The 17,969-nt window shown below is 31.9% G+C and overlaps 1 protein-coding gene across 3 annotated transcripts; it reads right to left on the reverse strand.

Annotated features, from left to right (window-relative positions):
* Positions 1-9,537: 9,537 nt before the first annotated feature.
* On the reverse strand, positions 9,538-17,792 carry LOC144840758 (poly(A)-specific ribonuclease PARN-like). 3 transcript variants are annotated; one of them, XM_078696772.1, is made up of 20 exons: positions 17,716-17,792; positions 17,093-17,244; positions 16,786-16,853; positions 16,566-16,647; positions 16,279-16,339; positions 15,901-16,078; positions 15,291-15,356; positions 15,158-15,196; positions 14,866-14,908; positions 14,484-14,567; positions 14,261-14,395; positions 13,824-13,910; positions 13,272-13,347; positions 12,652-12,829; positions 12,423-12,478; positions 11,878-12,039; positions 11,043-11,313; positions 10,578-10,680; positions 10,400-10,547; positions 9,538-10,309 (listed from the first exon to the last, which is right to left on the reverse strand). In XM_078696772.1, the coding sequence occupies exons 1-20, from the start codon at positions 17,732-17,734 to the stop codon at positions 10,263-10,265; spliced, it is 2,055 nt and encodes a 684-aa protein (XP_078552898.1). In that variant the 5' UTR covers positions 17,735-17,792; the 3' UTR covers positions 9,538-10,262. The 3 variants fall into 3 exon arrangements, with proteins under 3 accessions (XP_078552898.1, XP_078552897.1, XP_078552895.1); XM_078696771.1 differs by having other exon boundaries at positions 9,539-10,309; positions 10,400-10,680; positions 17,712-17,735; XM_078696769.1 differs by having other exon boundaries at positions 9,540-10,309; positions 10,400-10,680.
* Positions 17,793-17,969: the final 177 nt, after the last annotated feature.

A 17,969-nucleotide genomic window follows, 5' to 3' on the forward strand; every position in this document is an offset into this window, starting at 1 on the left:
TAATACTGTATAGGCCTACTACAGTACTGTATAGCCTAGGCCTAAGACTAGGCCTAATGCCTCGGATTCCTTGGCATGAGACAGCATGACTTTTATATTGGCTATTCATTTCATTGTACTTTTATTTCGGATACAATTGCATCACATTAGGAAAAAAAAGTTGAAATAAAAAAAACACACACAAAAAAAAACCACCGGTATCAGATCATCTCAGGATCTCCAATGTTTTGGAGCCTGGATGTTTCAAATGATGATACCATAATACATTCTGTCATATGCATAAATACAATATTATTCTCATTTTTACAAGCCAAATTTATGTTCACTAGTCTTCCTATTACATCCTTTCCCTTTCCTATCTCTTTGGTGTTGCAATAAGGACGGTAAGGCGTGGCGGCCTAAATTCGTTGCGTCTACCAGGAGTATGTATAATATGAATATATATTGTCCCCCTGAAAAAATAATTCTTTAAAAAATTGTTGTTAAATATTCCATTTTAATGTCACATAATAGTTATCCACTTTGACCAAAAATCTGAACTATCTAAAAAATGTATTTACTGTACCTGAAAAAAAATGTAATTTAAAGCAAAACATAGTCAAATTGTCTGCCAGCTAATGGGTTTTTGATTGAATTTAACCATTTATTTTGTTATTTTATAAGTGAAAACATTATTTTTCCCCGTTTGTTCTATGGAAGTGATTGACTTCATTAAAACTACAAAATAACCTATCAAAGTCTGATTTAATTAACCTTCATTTTTCATGTTTTTGGGGGACAATACATCTTCAAATGTTTTCACTTTTCTCTTTGATTTAAAAAGTTGTTATCCATACTTTTCTAAAACTATAAAGCTTTCTTTTATAAGTATTCTTTATGGAATGTTTAGCTCCTAAATCACAAACATTTGTTTAAATTAATTTTACTGCAGTGTAACTGAATTTTGTGGCTCTGAACCTGTTTATTAAAGCCTTTTTGGGTAATTATTATGTCACAAGATTGCATCGTGTTAGTTACTGCAGTATTTGTTGGCCCTCTTAACCTGTTTTTTCAAGTATTTAGCAATTTTTTAATTGTTTTTGGGGTAATCATTATGTGAAAAGTGAGCCTCTGCACCCGCCTTACTGCAGTCTCACAACAACGAAATCATAGGCCTGCATTATTGCAGAGGTGTAGTGCAGTAACTACAGTAAATTTCCCTAAAAGTTTTAATATTTCATCTAGGGGATTTTTTATCACAATCGGAAGATTATTTTTAATGAACATCATTGACATTATTCAATCACATTTATTCAGCAATAAATTTATTTACATTGTTATATACAATGTTGCAGGGATCTTACAGAGACAGTTTATTACATAATGTTATATACAACTTATATTTTATGTAAAGATTGTTTATATGTGCTGTGCTATGTTTTCTTCTAGAAGTTTCTCTTGAAATTCACATGGATTTCTAATACGAATAAATAACAGTTATGAAGTCTGTATTTACGTAGGCTTTTCGGTCAAATTCAGTAAATGGACTTTGTTCTGAGATTAAACAATATGTTTTAATTGTAAATTTCAATAGCATTATGGTAATGCCATTTATCATTTATTTTGAAGACATTTTAACTCGTTCCAATAAAAAGAGAGATACTTTTAGTAAGTCTATCTAAATTTTAAAACATAGATATCTCCATATTGGTATAGAAAGGTCAGCAACTATTATACCGTATAATACACACAATGCATACGTTCCAAGCCTTTATAAGGCGTAATTTGTTTTCTCCATTCTGATTGGTCAATACAGATTTTTTCTGAGAAACATGCATATGCATGTTTTCGGTATAATCATGAATATTCAACGAAAGGAAATTGACTACGTCATAATACAGATATACCTAGTATATTGCAATGAACTTGCCGCCGAAAACTCTTAATTTTTAGTGATATTGCTGGTAACAAGGGTTCGAAATTGCAGTAGTTTATGCAAATATACATTCAAGAAAATATAGACTTTAATTGGATTCTCTGATTGACCAGGCGAGCGAGCTGAACCCCAGGAAGGGGCATGAATCGAAACTGCGAGTAAGTAGGCTACACATGGCTTTAAGTTCGTCTCAGAAAAATGGGGACTGTACTTTCTGACCAGGGGTGGTGGTCCACGTTTTTACAGAAGATGCTTATTCTACCAAATTACGTTAGATCAACGTATAAAGAATAAAAGGTAAGTCTTAATAATAATGATATTTGTAGGCCTATTCATGGTGGCTAGGCATCTGCTTTGTTATTAAACCGAGTGTACTAGGTACCGACACATTCATTAGTTAAGAGGATCATGTAGTGATTACAGTACTATTAAATTGCTAAAACGCTAAGGTTTATACAAAATCTGTCTTGTATTATTAAACTGCAACATTTTATCTGAAATTCGAATTTGATTCTGCAATTCCTAGGCTACAAGAAGTCAGGCTAAAAGATCGGCTATCGACTTACATGGCTCACACATACCATACCACCAGTACTGAACATCAGATTTTATGTATTTTGCATATAGTAAATGTACGTTAAATAGGGTTTTTTTTAAAGTTTCAGCACCACCAGACTGACCCAATATAACAACAATAATTTGACGAATTTATTCAATATAAATTACAGATGGACACACCTTAATTTTGTATCCTATCATTTAAACAGACACACATCTCTGCTCAAAGAATTAAAATCAAAATTATGGGCACTAAATATAAATTTAATTTATTTTTTGGAACCAATCAACACGATAGTATGATTTTAATATAATATAATTTATATACTGCGATAATTATAAACATAGACCTATGCATGTTACATGCAAGCAAATATGCAATTATTAGGCCTATAATTTCATTTCCATTAAGTTTTAATATTTGGGCTGCTAAGTTTAAAAATGTTGGTATAAGGAATATACCCACTTATATAATTTAATTCCCATTAACTGTTATGGACCAAGTTTCAACATATAGATGAATGAATATTATTCTGTACACAAAATACAATATCCTATAACTAGTGGTATCATCATCACCATATTAAAGGCGGGAAAATTACAGCAGCATACACAAATATTTATCCTGCAATTTTCAATATTGATATTCATTAAAACATTAATATTGTAGGCCTATATATACACCTGATTTAGATATTTATAACACATACTCATTTAAAATCATATTGCTATGTTAGGCCTATAAGATAATACATATGCAGAAACAAATTGGCTACTTGATTTAATTTATAATAATGGTTCAGGAAAAATGTTTATAGGCCTAACAAATAAATAATAAATCGGCAATTTTTCAATAATATATCACTAGATTGAAATGTTCAGTCTTTACATTACTTTTACTCTTTTTGGATTCGTGTTGAGTAAGGGCCTATATATGAATAGTTTATATTAAGACCTATTTTACTTGTTTTTTAATTCTTTGTTGGTCAATAGATAATAAAGCACACTTTTATAGTGTTTTAGCCATTTCATTTTTTAAACAACGCAAACTTTTTAAATTTCTTTTTCGTCTTGGAATTATAGTAACTTAAATATATCCAAACTTGATGTTTTATGTTATTTACCATAGTACAACTTTTGTTGAAAATTATTTGTTAGTAAATTGCAGACTGATAGTAAGCATACTTTTAGTGTATACTATCAGTCTGCAATTGACTAACAAAAGTTTTACTATGGTGAAATAACATAAGACATAATGAGTCAAGTTTGGATATATTTAAAGTCGAAAAGGAAATTTAAAAAGTTTTGTATTGTTTTTAAAAAATAAAATGGCTAAAACATACTTGTATAGTGTTTTAGCCATTTTATTTTTAAACAATACAAACTTTTTAAATTGTTTTTTAAATTTTTCGTCTTGGAATTCTAACTTTACATATCCAAACTTGCATTCTATTATGTTTCTATTATGTGTATTTCAAAACTTCAAAAACTTTTGTTGAAAAAGACCACGAATAATTATTTGAAAGACAAACGTATGTGGGTTTCAAATTCGAATATTATGAATGCACTGAGGTATATATTTTACGCGTACATTATTTTAGGCAGTAGCCCAAGTAGCAATAACGATCGGGTCACGTCCCCTTCAGGAGACCAAACGATTGTGATCACAAGCAATCGGAGAGCAAAATGTTTGTACCAATTGAGTGGTAGAATAATTTATAACTAACAAATTACATTTGTATATTACAACAACAAAGAAAACAAATCAATAGGCCTACGCATATTGTCTTTTTCACATTTAAGTTTATTTTTCGGTTTTTAAGTGTTCTGGTTTGTGTTTTTTTTTTGTAGTTTTATTATTTTAATATTTGTAAATGTAACGTTAATGATTTTAGATGATTGACTTATCGCCCACTAAACTAAATGAAACAGTTTCTGGTGCTTTTAGGTCAAAGTTCAATCAGTACGTTATGAAATGGCATCCAGCAGTCCAATGCAAAGTTAAGCATCCTCTTAGGCCTATAGTTTTATAGTTAAGTTACCGTTAAACTAATTCTTAATTTTTATATATGCCTATAATAAAGCATTTTACATTTGCAACCATTCAAATAAAGTATGTTGTCATAAGCATGCACAAAATAACATAGACATTAACACAAAGAATTTAATGGTAAACTTTTTTTTCGACTTTATTTTTATAGAAGATAAGAAATATCCAGTAGGCCTACGGATTAAAAAAAACAGTACATTTCTCCATGACATGTTTTTAATTTTCGGTTATTTAGCATCAATTATTTTATTTACTTTTTGTTAATCTATTTTTATTTTGTTTTGCTTAATTCATGTAGGCCTAGTGTCTGGTTTTTCTTTATAGATAATTATTATTTATTTGGTAACTGTGTTTTTTGTTTTGTTATTTCTATAAATAATAGTTTGATGTTTGTTATTATTTTTTCTTATTTATAAACTATTTAAATATTAAATTCATTTATTTGTTCTCGGTGACAACACAGTATTATACAGTTCTTTAAAATCAAATTGAATATGAAATAAAGGTTATACAATAATTATACTTATACATTACATTAAACATCTTAATTCACGTACAATAGACTTTTGAATATTATATCAGACGAAAGTTGAAAACTACAACACAAAAACTATGAATTTTGTGTTAAAAAGTTAATAGCCTAGGGATGATTTTGACTTCAGCAACAACCGCTTCAAATAACTTTTTTTAAGCCCGAAGTATAGTTCAAAATTCATTATTCACATTAAATTAGGCCCTAGTAAAATCATGGTTTGGTAAATTACTCCATGGTATGATATCATTCTGTGCTTAACCTCGACCATCGCAGCTTGGTTGATTTGTCTATAATTAAGCAGCCTGTTGAAAGTGAATCCCGGTGGAATTCCAATTGTGTGGTGGTTTACTTGGCTTGAACTTACCGTTGTTCTTACTCAATTTCTTCGGAATTTTTTAACCTCTGTGGTCTTCTTTCCTGCATGGAAAATATAAAATTAATTTAAATTAAAACGCACATTTATCAATGCAGTAGCAATACTAAAACACTTTTACTTTTCCTTCCCGGTGTAACAGCGATAATCTCAAATCTTCTCGGCACTCTTTTTTCGTTTTATTTTTTTTTAATAAAAAATATGTTTTGGTCCAATTCATTAAAACGATGGTTCCAAATCAGAAATGTCGATTAGCATCTGCTTCAGCACTGCAACAGGATAGCGCTAGTTTTTCCATTAAAAATTCCTAGGCCTTATGACATGTTAACTTATTCTCAAATCTTTTCGGCCCTCTTTATCGTTTTATTTTTGAATTCATTAAAACGATTGTTCCAAATCAAAAATGTCGATTAACATCTGCTTCAGCGTCAACATGATAGCGCTAGTTTTGGTCATTATAAATTCCTAGGCCCAACGGATGCTTCTCTACCACAGTTCAGAAAGTTTTAAAAATCATCGTTTGCAATGCAAGTCAAGCTCATCGAAGCATTAGAATTGTACCGATGGTAGGCCTACATGGTCCAAATAATGTAAAGAGTTTATTTGGACTTTCGGAGTTTATTCGATTGGCTACTATTTCAATCCGGGTCTTTACGGAAAGCTGCTTGTGGATTTGTTTAACTATATCGACGTTTTTGTGCACCCGAGCCTATAATGGATATGGCTGACTGATTATGGATACAAATAGGGAAATCCCCTTTTTAAATTTCTGGCAATTCTCAAGTGAAAGTTAAAAATAATGTATTAATAAGAAATGTTAACTTTTGATTTCTACTACATCTCAAAGGGATTTGCCCTCGTATTTTAGTCACAAATCATTATTTAAAATAGCTTGTGATTTACTGATAACATGTCTATAATAACAAGTCGTTGAAACAGTATACAGTTATTTGACATCGTCTGTAGTCTACTGATTGCTACTTTTTTTTAATTTAGAAATGGCACGACTATTTTTACTTCCTAATTTGATTCCTAAAAAATATATAAATTTAATTTTATTTTTCTTAATCCTTTAGGCCTGTTTTGAACAATTTAAGAAAAGGCATGTGATATATTTTCTTTAAATTTGTCCTTTTTTGCTTGTCCCTTTCAAACACGTCACAACATCTGTTATTTTTACAAGGTGGACAGTATTAGTGAATAATTTTAGTCTGATAACATTCTGGTCCAATTTCCCAATACTTTATTCACAACTGTGGGAGCTTTGGTTACTAAAACGCAGATAAAAATATATTTTATACCATACATGTTTTACTATGTGTTGTGAAGTGAACAAGAAATGTTTTTGTTTTTGCTTTGGATTTTTTGGTGGTGAAGGGCATATGACTAAGTGTTGGGGTCTTATTTTTAAAGTTAATCTAAAGAGAGGAAGGTCCAAAGTAGAGGAAGACATCCGATTCTTCAGCTGATAGTAGCAAGTCTAGGTGATACTGTTATCTCCGTCAGTAGGTTCTATCTGCAGACAAGGTATGTAAAACACAAAGAATGCTTTTGTGTAAGCGAATTGTGCTGCCGGCGGCAAACAATACCTCACAAGTTTATTAATGTTATTTAAGACATTACCTAATAATACAAAGATTCAGCTGATGTCCGTAATACGGACCAAAATATACTTTTACTTTTAAATGACGAAAGTCACGTAAAGGAAACCTCACTCAACTTCAACGGGGAAATTTAATTTTCCAAGTACTGTATTTCCAGTGTAATTTTCCAAAAAGGGAAAAACGTTATTTTCTCATGAATGTGAAGAAAAAAAATCATTGTTTTACTTCGAAATACGACTCAGTTTCGAACTTGATCTTATATAAACGAATTAGTTTTGTTACTGAGTTTATTTGCGTTCATTTTATAGAGTTGGGTACTACTTAATAAACAAACTGTAGGGTGGCTTAGCTATAGTTCAACTTCGTCGATTCACACTGACGAAACGGGACGTAGGCCTACATGAAAGATTAGGGATGTTCTCAACCAGTGGTATACGGTAAATCAACGAATATGGCCCTGTTTCTGCTGATGGTAAAATACCCTAATAATATACGGAAGGTCGCTTTCACATGGTAAGCATAAATATATTGTTTTCTGTTGTACAATTTAAAAATTGAAATATAAATAAAATTGAAAGACACGGCTTTACGTACGCGCACGTAGGCAAAATAGATATATTTATTTGTTGTTTTCGACCACTATCACTAACGTCATAAAACCGCTCAATTATAAAGTTAATTATTCTATTTTTTCTCGAGATTTTAACAAACGATATAGGTCAATATTATTATTATCATATTGAAATAGGTTTGTCTGAGATAAAAGTTTTAATTGAAATTGAATTCCACTATTGTGTTCAACAACAATATACACTATCAGGAAAAGGGTTTGAAATGAAGCTTTTAGGCTAATTGCGGATGTACTGGTATTATATAGAACGACCGGTTTCAGTACCTGTACACTAGGCGTAGAGCCTGTGGGAAGACGAAATTAATCTTGAGGAAAATCAGAAGAGAGGAAACCAGTGATACTGTGGTATGATAGGCAAAAGCGCCGTATCGTATTAACTAGCAACTTACGGTGGTTGTTTCTGTAACGTGTGATAACTTTTCAAAAACACCGCTGATACAGATCATGAACTGTTTCACTGACGTCAGGGATTTTGCTCGCTAGTGTGTATACATTGAGTTTCAGACTGGCCAGCACAATCCATGACGTCATGGAACCCGGTCTACGTACGTGTTCATACAGTCGTCATACAGTAGTCAAACAAAGTTTCTGAGGAAGTATAATACTGTACTATAACTGCAGTATTTTTTTACTTTGCACGTGAATGCAAAATAGACACAGTTAGAGATGTATTTATCCCCACAAAACATGAACAATTACAATTAATAAACTAGATTTTGAATATGCCATTTTGCAATTTTAATAAAGTTATTCAAGGAAAAAATGAACAAAAAACTAATGATTTCACTTATAAAAAGACAAAATAAACAGTTATATTTGACCAAAAATGTAATGTCTGACAATTTAACTATTTTTTCCCTCAAATCAAAGTTTTTTCAAGTATATATTTTTTTCATGAATTTTGTGGCTAAAGATAAGTATTTTGTGACATCAAAATGGCATATTCATCAACAAATTGAAAAAAAAAAAGTTTGTTTAGGGGGACAATATGTCTTCTAAAGTAGACCTACAGCTGTTCGTCCTTCAGTTCTACGCAATTGCTGACATTTTGAACAGACAGAACTATTTACATTAATTATTATAATATCATTCATTGGTGGTATCGTATGCTGAATTCTTGGAAATATTTACAGACTTTTTTCCAGTAATTCTTTGGGTCACAGTTCATATTATACGTTTTCGGTTTCACACTACGTCGATTATCTGTAATTATCAAAGCTGAGAAGATGTGTTTTATCTTATCTTCCCTCCTCCCACCTTCTCTAAATATCATCAATGTGTGGAATTATTTGTCAAATCCGTCAACTGAATACGCGTTCGTTTGAGACCAGAATGTTCCAATGATGTGCGTGCAATATGTGGATTTAAACTGCATTCCCACTTGATCTAAAATCAGAGATTAGGTTCATTTAATAGGCCTACATCGTGATCTGAAATCGAAGACAACTTTCAATGTGCGGAAATTGTTGTCATGTTTGTTTAGTTTTCAAGGTTTTACAGTATTTTGTTTGCTGAAACGAGCAAGTAAAACTTACGGGCAAGTAAAACTTACGGGCAAGTGGGATTTTGTTGGATATTGTGTTCAGATTGTATCATAATGCCCAGTGAAATCTCAAACGCACGCAAGCTATTCACTTCAATCATTTGGCAGAAACATGATCACATGATATTAATGAATGAATCATGAATAAAAGTGTTTCACGTCACAAAAGATTTTAAAAAACAAACACATCTCATAGATTAGATTATGGATCTTAAAATTTGCATAAAACGCGGGAGAGTGACGTCGTCAGCGTTTGTTTGTCTTCGGCAAAATCAGATAAGCACACAACCACTATATTTAGACACATATTGAACACACAACTATAATTCGTACAAAAAGTTTTAATTTCAAGATTGTATTTATAAATATTAACATTTCAAAATAAACTGATGAACAGATAATAATATTCACAATCCTGAAAATGAAACTTTTCCATCACGTTATGCTTTACCTTGCTTGAGCCCCACCTCCTCCAAGAACTTTATCAAAAAGTTATCGTTCAAAGTCAACTTTCCCCCTCAAACGTTTACTCAAAACAAATTGTGTTTTATACACAACTTGGTAATACATACAACCAATGATATTTATCTATGGAATTACGAAATAAGAGATGAAAATGAATACAGTTTTCTACATTCTTAGGATAGTCAACTATCAATTTATTCTCAATCCATTTCGTATTATGATTCTATACAACCAATGCTTCCATACAATTCTGGTTCTGGTTAGGTACAAAGGAAATAGCATAGCACAGCAACCACAATCTGGACAATATCCACACTTGGACTACTGTACATTGATAGCGAGTCCATCGCAATAATGCTGTCGACAATATGTCAAGCAATCAGTAGTACTGTATTTTATACTCAAAGTCACAATATTGATGCAAGGCTAATATAACAGCCTCATAAAACATTTACAAAACTTTTATACAATTTTGAACACTTTATTTTGGCTTTGTTTACGGTCGTTTTTCAGTACAGTGATATTCTTCAAGATAGTCCACCATTTATTCAATGTCTATTGTTGCAACTAATACAATTATGAATGCAATCACCAGCTTCCACATTCTTCAAACATTTTCACATCTTCATCAGTTCCTAGTAAAGAACATAATAACTGAGTAAAAAGCATCATTTGTTGTTATATACAAGATATGTCTCAGTTACTAAAACTAATTCATATCTTACCTTCGGTAAGTAAGTTTTCTTTTTTTTCCTCCTTGTTATCAATTTCCTCTTCTACTTTCTTAGATGTTCCAATATGTTCACTTTCTACTTCATCCTTTTCCTTTACCATATCTTCATCTTTTTCCTTTACTTTATCTTCATCTCTTTCCTTCACTTTATCTTCATCCTTTTCCTTCACCATATCTTCATCTTTTTCTTTAATTTCAGTACCGGGATCTCCCTCCTCCGTTACCCCTGGCAATGGTGGTTTTACACCTTTTCTCGACACAAATGGTGCTACACTGTAAAATATAATTGTACAGTACTTACTGTATTAGTGTACGACACTTGATACAACAGAGAGAAAAGAAACAAAAGGAAATAGCTGGACAGGTTGCAAATGTGTAACCTCAAGACACCTGAACACTACAAAGCTCCATCCACCATCACAATTATAATCTTATTCTAAATGCTTAAGCTCTGTCTACACTATCAAACTAGTTTGACAAAAAAGGTGTGATGTGCCCAAACATGGTAGTGATATGCACAAATATGGTAGTGATATGACATCATCGTGTCCATATATGGGCACATCACATTTGTTGTCACATGAAGTTTGAGACAGAGCTTTATGGTTTGTAGCCAAACACTCCAAGATGCTTACGTTGGATCCATTGGTTTTTTCCTCTTTGCAACCGTTCCCATCAGCACCGCAACCTCAGCGTCTGCCTCCAATGACGATATCCGCCGCTTCCTCTTCCCAGGTTCTTCTGTGTTTGCTTTGTCCATCTCGGCAACTGTTAGACTTTTCTCTTCCTGTGGTGGACTGACCATTTTCCTCTCTTTTTCTGCATTATCTTCCGGGTAAACACCACTTTTGAAGTTTTTGTATGGGGTAACTGTGTAGTTCTCACCCTTTTTAATGGTTTTCATTACTAACAAAAAGACCAGAGTTTATAGAAGACAAGAATTAATTAGTTTCACTGAAGTGGCTATATCTAAATTTTATTTTCTGGTGACTTTTATTTTATGTATTGTTTACAACTTGATTAGCCTATAGCATTTGGGGTGATAACAGTTATCATGGCAGTTCTCTGTACTGTCATGAATATTTATTACCCGTACATTGCATATTCATGACTTTTTCCTGTAATGTAATGAATATATATTATTTATTCGCATGCTGTATGGAAAGAAATAGAACTCATTGGACTGTTGCAAGAAGGTAAACAGAGAAGCATTGAATAGTAAGTTACACTAGAAGGGTAAACAGAGAAGCATTGAATAGTAAGTTACACTAGTTCAATATACCAGGGAAGAGTGAATATACCAATAATCATCGTTTTGTAGATACATGTCGGATATACAATGCGCCATGTCACTTCCTTTACGGTTAGGCCTATTAAACTTTAACATTAATTTTTTTATATTTCTCATAGGATGATATTGAAGGTCGTGTCAAAATTGAAGGTCATGTCAGATTTGACTGCATATATTACCCATTGATGCCTCAGCAGCTTTGTACAGAGATACAAACGCTTCAGTGTCACCTATCCAACCAACGTAAATGGATCCAAACGGACTGAATAACTGGTGAAGGTCACTTGTACGCCATTCCTTTGGGAACGTCACATGGAATACATGATTCCTGGACGGTTGTACTGTGAAATAGATAAATCCATATTAACACAAATCAGTATTTCAATCTCCAAAATTGTTTTCATCCACAATATAATTTTTAAGCTATAATGGTTTCAACCTAGCCTAAATGTTCTGTTTAGCCAATAAATAGTATTTTAACATTGCCTTTTGCAATTTTATGTATTTTTCTTTGTTGTTTTATTGTCTTAATTATGCCAAGCAAAACGAATTTCCATTTTAAAGTGGACCAATAACATTTCTTGAATCCCTTTTTCACCTACCCTGCAAAGCCTTTTGTTCCAGTACTATTTAAGATCTTTCCTAACTTCCCACCCACCAACCTTCAGACTTACTACCCACCAAACAACATTAATTTAGTATAGATTTAAGTCTGAATACTTACAATCTGGTCCATTTAAATTTAGATATGGGATATCTAAACTTCGCATCAGATGAATTCTAAAAAGAAAAGAGTAACAATATTCTAGAGTCTAGTTTGAAGATCTGAGGGTGACGTTTGATTTGAATACTGTATATTTTTAAAACATAAAAAAAGTACAGCATGGCAGTCCATGGCAACACTCCCATGTACTGTCATTTTTAATTTAATTGACCAATATTTTGAAACATACTTATTCATAAATGGTTCCAAAAACTGTGACGAGGGTGAAACACGATGCTTGGGTGGATCCATAAATGTACCAAGAAAATTGGCCATAATGGCAAAACATTGACCAGTGATAAAGGCATCATAACCCGCTTCATGATAATTCTCAGCTTTTTTGTACCCATTAAAGTTTGATGCCATTTCTGTAATTAAATCAATATATTAAATTATTGAATTGTCATGCATGTAAAGATTTGTCTACACTATCAAACTAGTTTGATGTGCCCAAATATGGTTAGTGATATGCCCAAATATGGTAGTGATATGATATCATCATATCACATTTTTTGTCACATAAAGTTTGACAGTGTAAACAGAGCTTAAGACCATTCATATAATTTAGTTATTTATTTATATCAAAGAACCAAACTGGAGTATCTTTGCTTATTGTCATATAACGCTATTACGTGAAAATTTAAGGGTGGGCTTATACCTCAGGGTGGATTTATACCTCAGGGTGGGCTTATGCATGAGTACAGTATTATTAATGATTGTAATCAAACTAAATTGCAATTTCTTTTCAGGTTGTCTGAATTTATCCCAACCAAGCTGTTACTGTCGATTGCAAAACAATGGTGAACTTGCCAATAGAGGGCGGTATGAATGGATTGTCCTGTAGCCGACTGTGTAAATCATTTAATGCTGAATTCATGATAAATTCCTGATAAAAATAAACAACAAAGAACTATTAATAGTATATTAGTATCATCAATATTGATTATTTTCTTATTAATGTTTTTTGTTTTTTTTCAAGGTTGCTTTAAAGTTGGCAAAGACCACAATCAACTTTTCCTCCATTCATAGAAGTACTGATGTACAAAGCCTATCTAATGGTCCAGAGACACGACTTCAACTTTAAACTTAGCAAAGGCACGAATGTCTTAATTCAGCTTTTAATGAACTTAAATAAGTTTTACTTCCTTAGTAAACATAATGGTACATTGCTGGAAGTCTTTAATAATGTAAACCATTAAGCTGAATTAGACTTTAATTTTTGTTTTTTTTCTTCTTTTAATTTGTTAGATTAGTGTTATACGATTTTTAAATCAATAGTATATTATATGTGAGGTATCTAAATCTAATGTAGTTGGGAAACAAATCTGCTTGACCAATATTTGAGAAGACAATAATAATTACCTTAAATGGATGTGTACTCGCCATTACCTTGGTGTCCACAACACGATGAAATACACAATGCGACATATTTTTAAACTCAATCAAATTCTATTTAAAATAGAAAAACCATTATCAAGATAAAGAGATACAAAACCAACTTACACAAACTATGTGCCATATCAATCTTAAAGTGGGGAACAAGTAGCAATTCTATGTTGTAACCAGAACTTTCATATTTGAAACTTTATCTCAACAATTTATTCCAACAATTTATCCATATCTAAAGCTCTGTCTACACTATTAAACTAGATTGACAAAAGTGTGATGTACCAAAATATGGTAGTGATATGACATCATCATGTCAATATATGGGCACATCACATTTTCTTGTCACTTATAGTTTGATAGTGTAGACAGACTTTAGAATATGCATGTGATTGGATGTACAAAAAACTTACATCTGGGAGGCGACAACTAAACTGATTGAGAGTGTGCATTAAATCTAAGATCATGTTGTGTCCGACCACCAAACGTCCCGACTCTGAGATCATGTCAATGACTTTAGAAAAGCCTATTGCATCGTCTATCTCGTCCTGAAATAATGTAAAAAAATACATTTCAATAAAAAGAATTGTTAATCAAACACTGAACACTATAAATTGATATTCATTTATTACTTACAAGGTCTGCCTGCATTTTTATTTCATCTCTCTTTCTTTTATCTTCCTCTGAAGTAGCTTTAGTAATCTCTATATAACGTTCTTTCTGTTAAAACAAAAGCAAAAATTCTAAAAAAAATCATTCTATGAATTTAAGCCAATTGTATGCGATACCTAAAAAAAAGAAATCCTGCAAACTATGTGAGCATCATTTTCGATAAATAAACTAGGCACAAAATAGACAATGCATACATTGTTTAAAATATACATTTATTTTCTTTGATTTGCATGTTTTGCTTAATTTCTTTTCGTTAAAATTCATAACAGAATACCATTGTTCAGTAAATGAGAAGAAATGTTATGTAACATATACTGTATGTAATCTATTTTTTTTTTGCACACACCTTCTCTCCAGTTTTAGTCTCTACTATCAGTTTTGTTTGAAACCTGAAATAAAAAAACATATATGTTTGTTATATGTGCAGAGAATAATGAGATTCTGATTTGCAAGAACCTACGCATATTGTATCATTGTTAAGGAATATATTGAAGAAGCTCATCCAAATTTTCGTATATTAACAAAACTTTTTAGTAACTTATTATATTATAGAACTATACTTTAGTTTGAATTATATTATTATTATTATAACATTTTGGCAGTGTTGTATTTACAGTTTGAAAACAAAACAAACTTACTTTGTTTCCATGGTCTGATAAATTAACTTTCGTTGAAATCTGAAAATATAAATAATTATTGAATTATAAAACATAGGTCATACAACATAAATACATGAACACATTATTATTAATGTTCTACCGTTCCACTTACCCATTGCAGGGATCCAGTTGTAATGACGTTCTATCGTTATCTTTCAAAAGCTGCTCTGTTTTTGATCTAAAATCAATAAAAAAAAAATAATTTTAACAGCTTAAATTTGTTGGGTCAACATGTATTCATTCATGGATGTAATTGTTGGATAGAGGTGGTTGACTTGCATTCACCCACCACTAAGAAGCCTCTTATTATCAAACTTAACATGATATGAGGAGCAGCTTGCAGATTGTAATTTATGAATCATGTAATTGTTGGTTTGAGGTGGTTGATTTGACTTGCATTCCACCACTAAGAAGCCTCTTATTATCAAACTTAATAATTTAACTCTTCCCTGGGAAGAGCATGTAGAATGTAACGTCTAACACATATGGACCTTATTTAAGTCTTATATAAATCCACTTATTAACAATAATTTTTGTATTTGTTGCTTTTGTATTTTACCCCTTGGTGTCGTACTGTTTGTATTTTAACCATTTTATCATATTTTTAATGTTTTATATACCGTGACGAGTAAGACAATTTTGGAGCCAGAGTGCTGGACAGAATAAAATAAATGAATTGAAATGTATTACTAACAAAAAGTGTGTTTATAAATTGTTCTTACACAATTTGGTTAATGAATTCTTTGTGTTCATCTGGAATGATAATGGGGCCTTTAGCCTGGGGTGTTCTGAACGCAGGACTTGGTTCTTTGTTTGGTATAGTCACCCCTTGACCAGCATACTTCTGCAGAATCTCTTCTCTCATAGTACGAGCACTGTTAGAGGTCAAATATGGAATACCTGTGGACACAGAAAAAAAGGTCATGCTCAAATGTTCAATCTTTACAGTGTGATTATAATAACACAATTATTAATTATAATTTTAGAATCTAATCTAGTTGACAGTTTAAAAAAGTTTACGAAATTCCCAAAAAAAAAATGGTTTTTGAGAGTCAACTGTACAGGAAAGATTAAAAATACAATATAATTACAGAACTAACCTTCTCGAAAAAGTTTATTGAAATCAAAGTTGTGACTGACTAAGAAGTCAATACTGGAACTCTGTAAAAAGATCAACATTAAATAAATTTAGTTCACATGTACAAAAAGGGTATTTGCTGCCAACACTCAAATCCTATTCAACTGTGTTTTTCATTACTCAAAATATTAATATTTGTACAGTTCACTCTCCCAATACCAGACACCTTTGGGCTTGCCAAATATGTCTGGTTTTCCGGTTTTCAGAGAGTCCGGTATTGAGAGAGTTGACAGTATATACCAAACTCACCTGACAAAGAAATCGTGGATCTGGCGCATGCCGATTGAGTGGAGTTGGAAATACATAGAAGTTAAAAGGATACACTGTATATCTTCACAAGAAACAAAAAAACTTTATTAGTATTCTTAATATTTCTTATGAATACATAAAGCATGTGTTGTGTTTAGTACGTTGTTATTTATGACAATAATTTTTTTATTTTGGACAATAAAAGGAATGAATTTCTTACTTTGAGCTTTTTCCATTGTATTTGAAAATACACAAACCAAACTGTACTAACAGGAAATCAACTGAACCCTTAAAAAGAAAGTGTTTGATTATTTCGAAATATTGACAGGAAACAAACTATACAACAGACAAGAAAAAATACGGATAACACAAAAAGGTTAACATTAATCAAACTTATTTCCACTGTGGATAGACTGGTGTATATCTCTACCTTTTGATGATTTGTAAATAAAAAAAACAATGTATCAAGGTCCACCAATGATTGCTATGGATCTACCATGTGTAGGTATAGGTTGCTAAGTGCTTACTTGTCGCAATTTCTGGTATCTCTCTTCTGGTGTATCAAATGCATTTGGCATGTAACGACTATCATAGTGCAGACCTGTGAATTCACCGTCGATTGCAACAAAAGAACTGTCATTCAATACATTTGATATTACTCCTAGCGCTTCTTTGAAATCTGAAATAAAAAACATTTAGCATTACATTACATTGTGCTATTTTTCAGACAGATATACTATTTCTGGGCCTATAGATTTTGAAATTCAAATAGGTTAGGGCCTGGCTGGCCCCTATAGGCTATATATACCTATTATTTATTAATTTAAGGGAATGTTTGTTTTTATTTTTCTATGATCGGGAAACATTGATTGCATGAAAAGACAGAGATGTAATTCATTCATTCATACGGCGGCCGAAATAACTGGTGCGCGGCCGAAATGACCAGACATCGGCTGGGTCAGGCTGGAATCTCCACTTGACTGGTTAGCCTAGCGTCCTCTGTCCGGCCTAGCTAGGCCAGCCTAGAAATTCACATGCTAAGATCTTCTTTGTGACCTCCAATTTTAAAACGTACCGCCGGACCTGAAACCGTTAATTAAAATAAATCTTATGAATTGATCTATGGCAATAATAATCAACGAATACCAACTTTTACGTGTGACATCCATGACAATTTAACGAATGAGAGAAATACACAAAAAAGGAAAACAACAAACAAAAACTTGCGCGAAATATATTTGACCTTTGACACAGTCTATAGCGAAATCCTTTTTTTCAGTTGCCAATTAAATATTCATTATAATACAATATAATTGCTTTTAACTGGAACTTTTATGCGTATTTTAATCTAATTTAATTAAAGTATGTGGGTAACTAATTATGGTAATATATTTTGCATATTAT

Source organism: Antedon bifida, chromosome 4 (genome assembly GCF_963402885.1).
Source record: "Antedon bifida chromosome 4, ecAntBifi1.1, whole genome shotgun sequence".
NCBI classification, from domain to species: Eukaryota; Metazoa; Echinodermata; class Crinoidea; order Comatulida; family Antedonidae; genus Antedon; species Antedon bifida.

Bases quoted from the DNA above. Each gene is read 5' to 3' on its own strand.
- LOC144840758 (XM_078696771.1), bottom strand. The intron at 15,197-15,290 runs GTAAGTGGAACG...TTATATTTTCAG, and splicing joins CAACTGGATCCCTGCAATGG to ATTTCAACGAAAGTTAATTT. The intron at 11,314-11,877 runs GTAATATATGCA...TCTTTTTGTTAG, and splicing joins AGCTGCTGAGGCATCAATGG to TAATGAAAACCATTAAAAAG.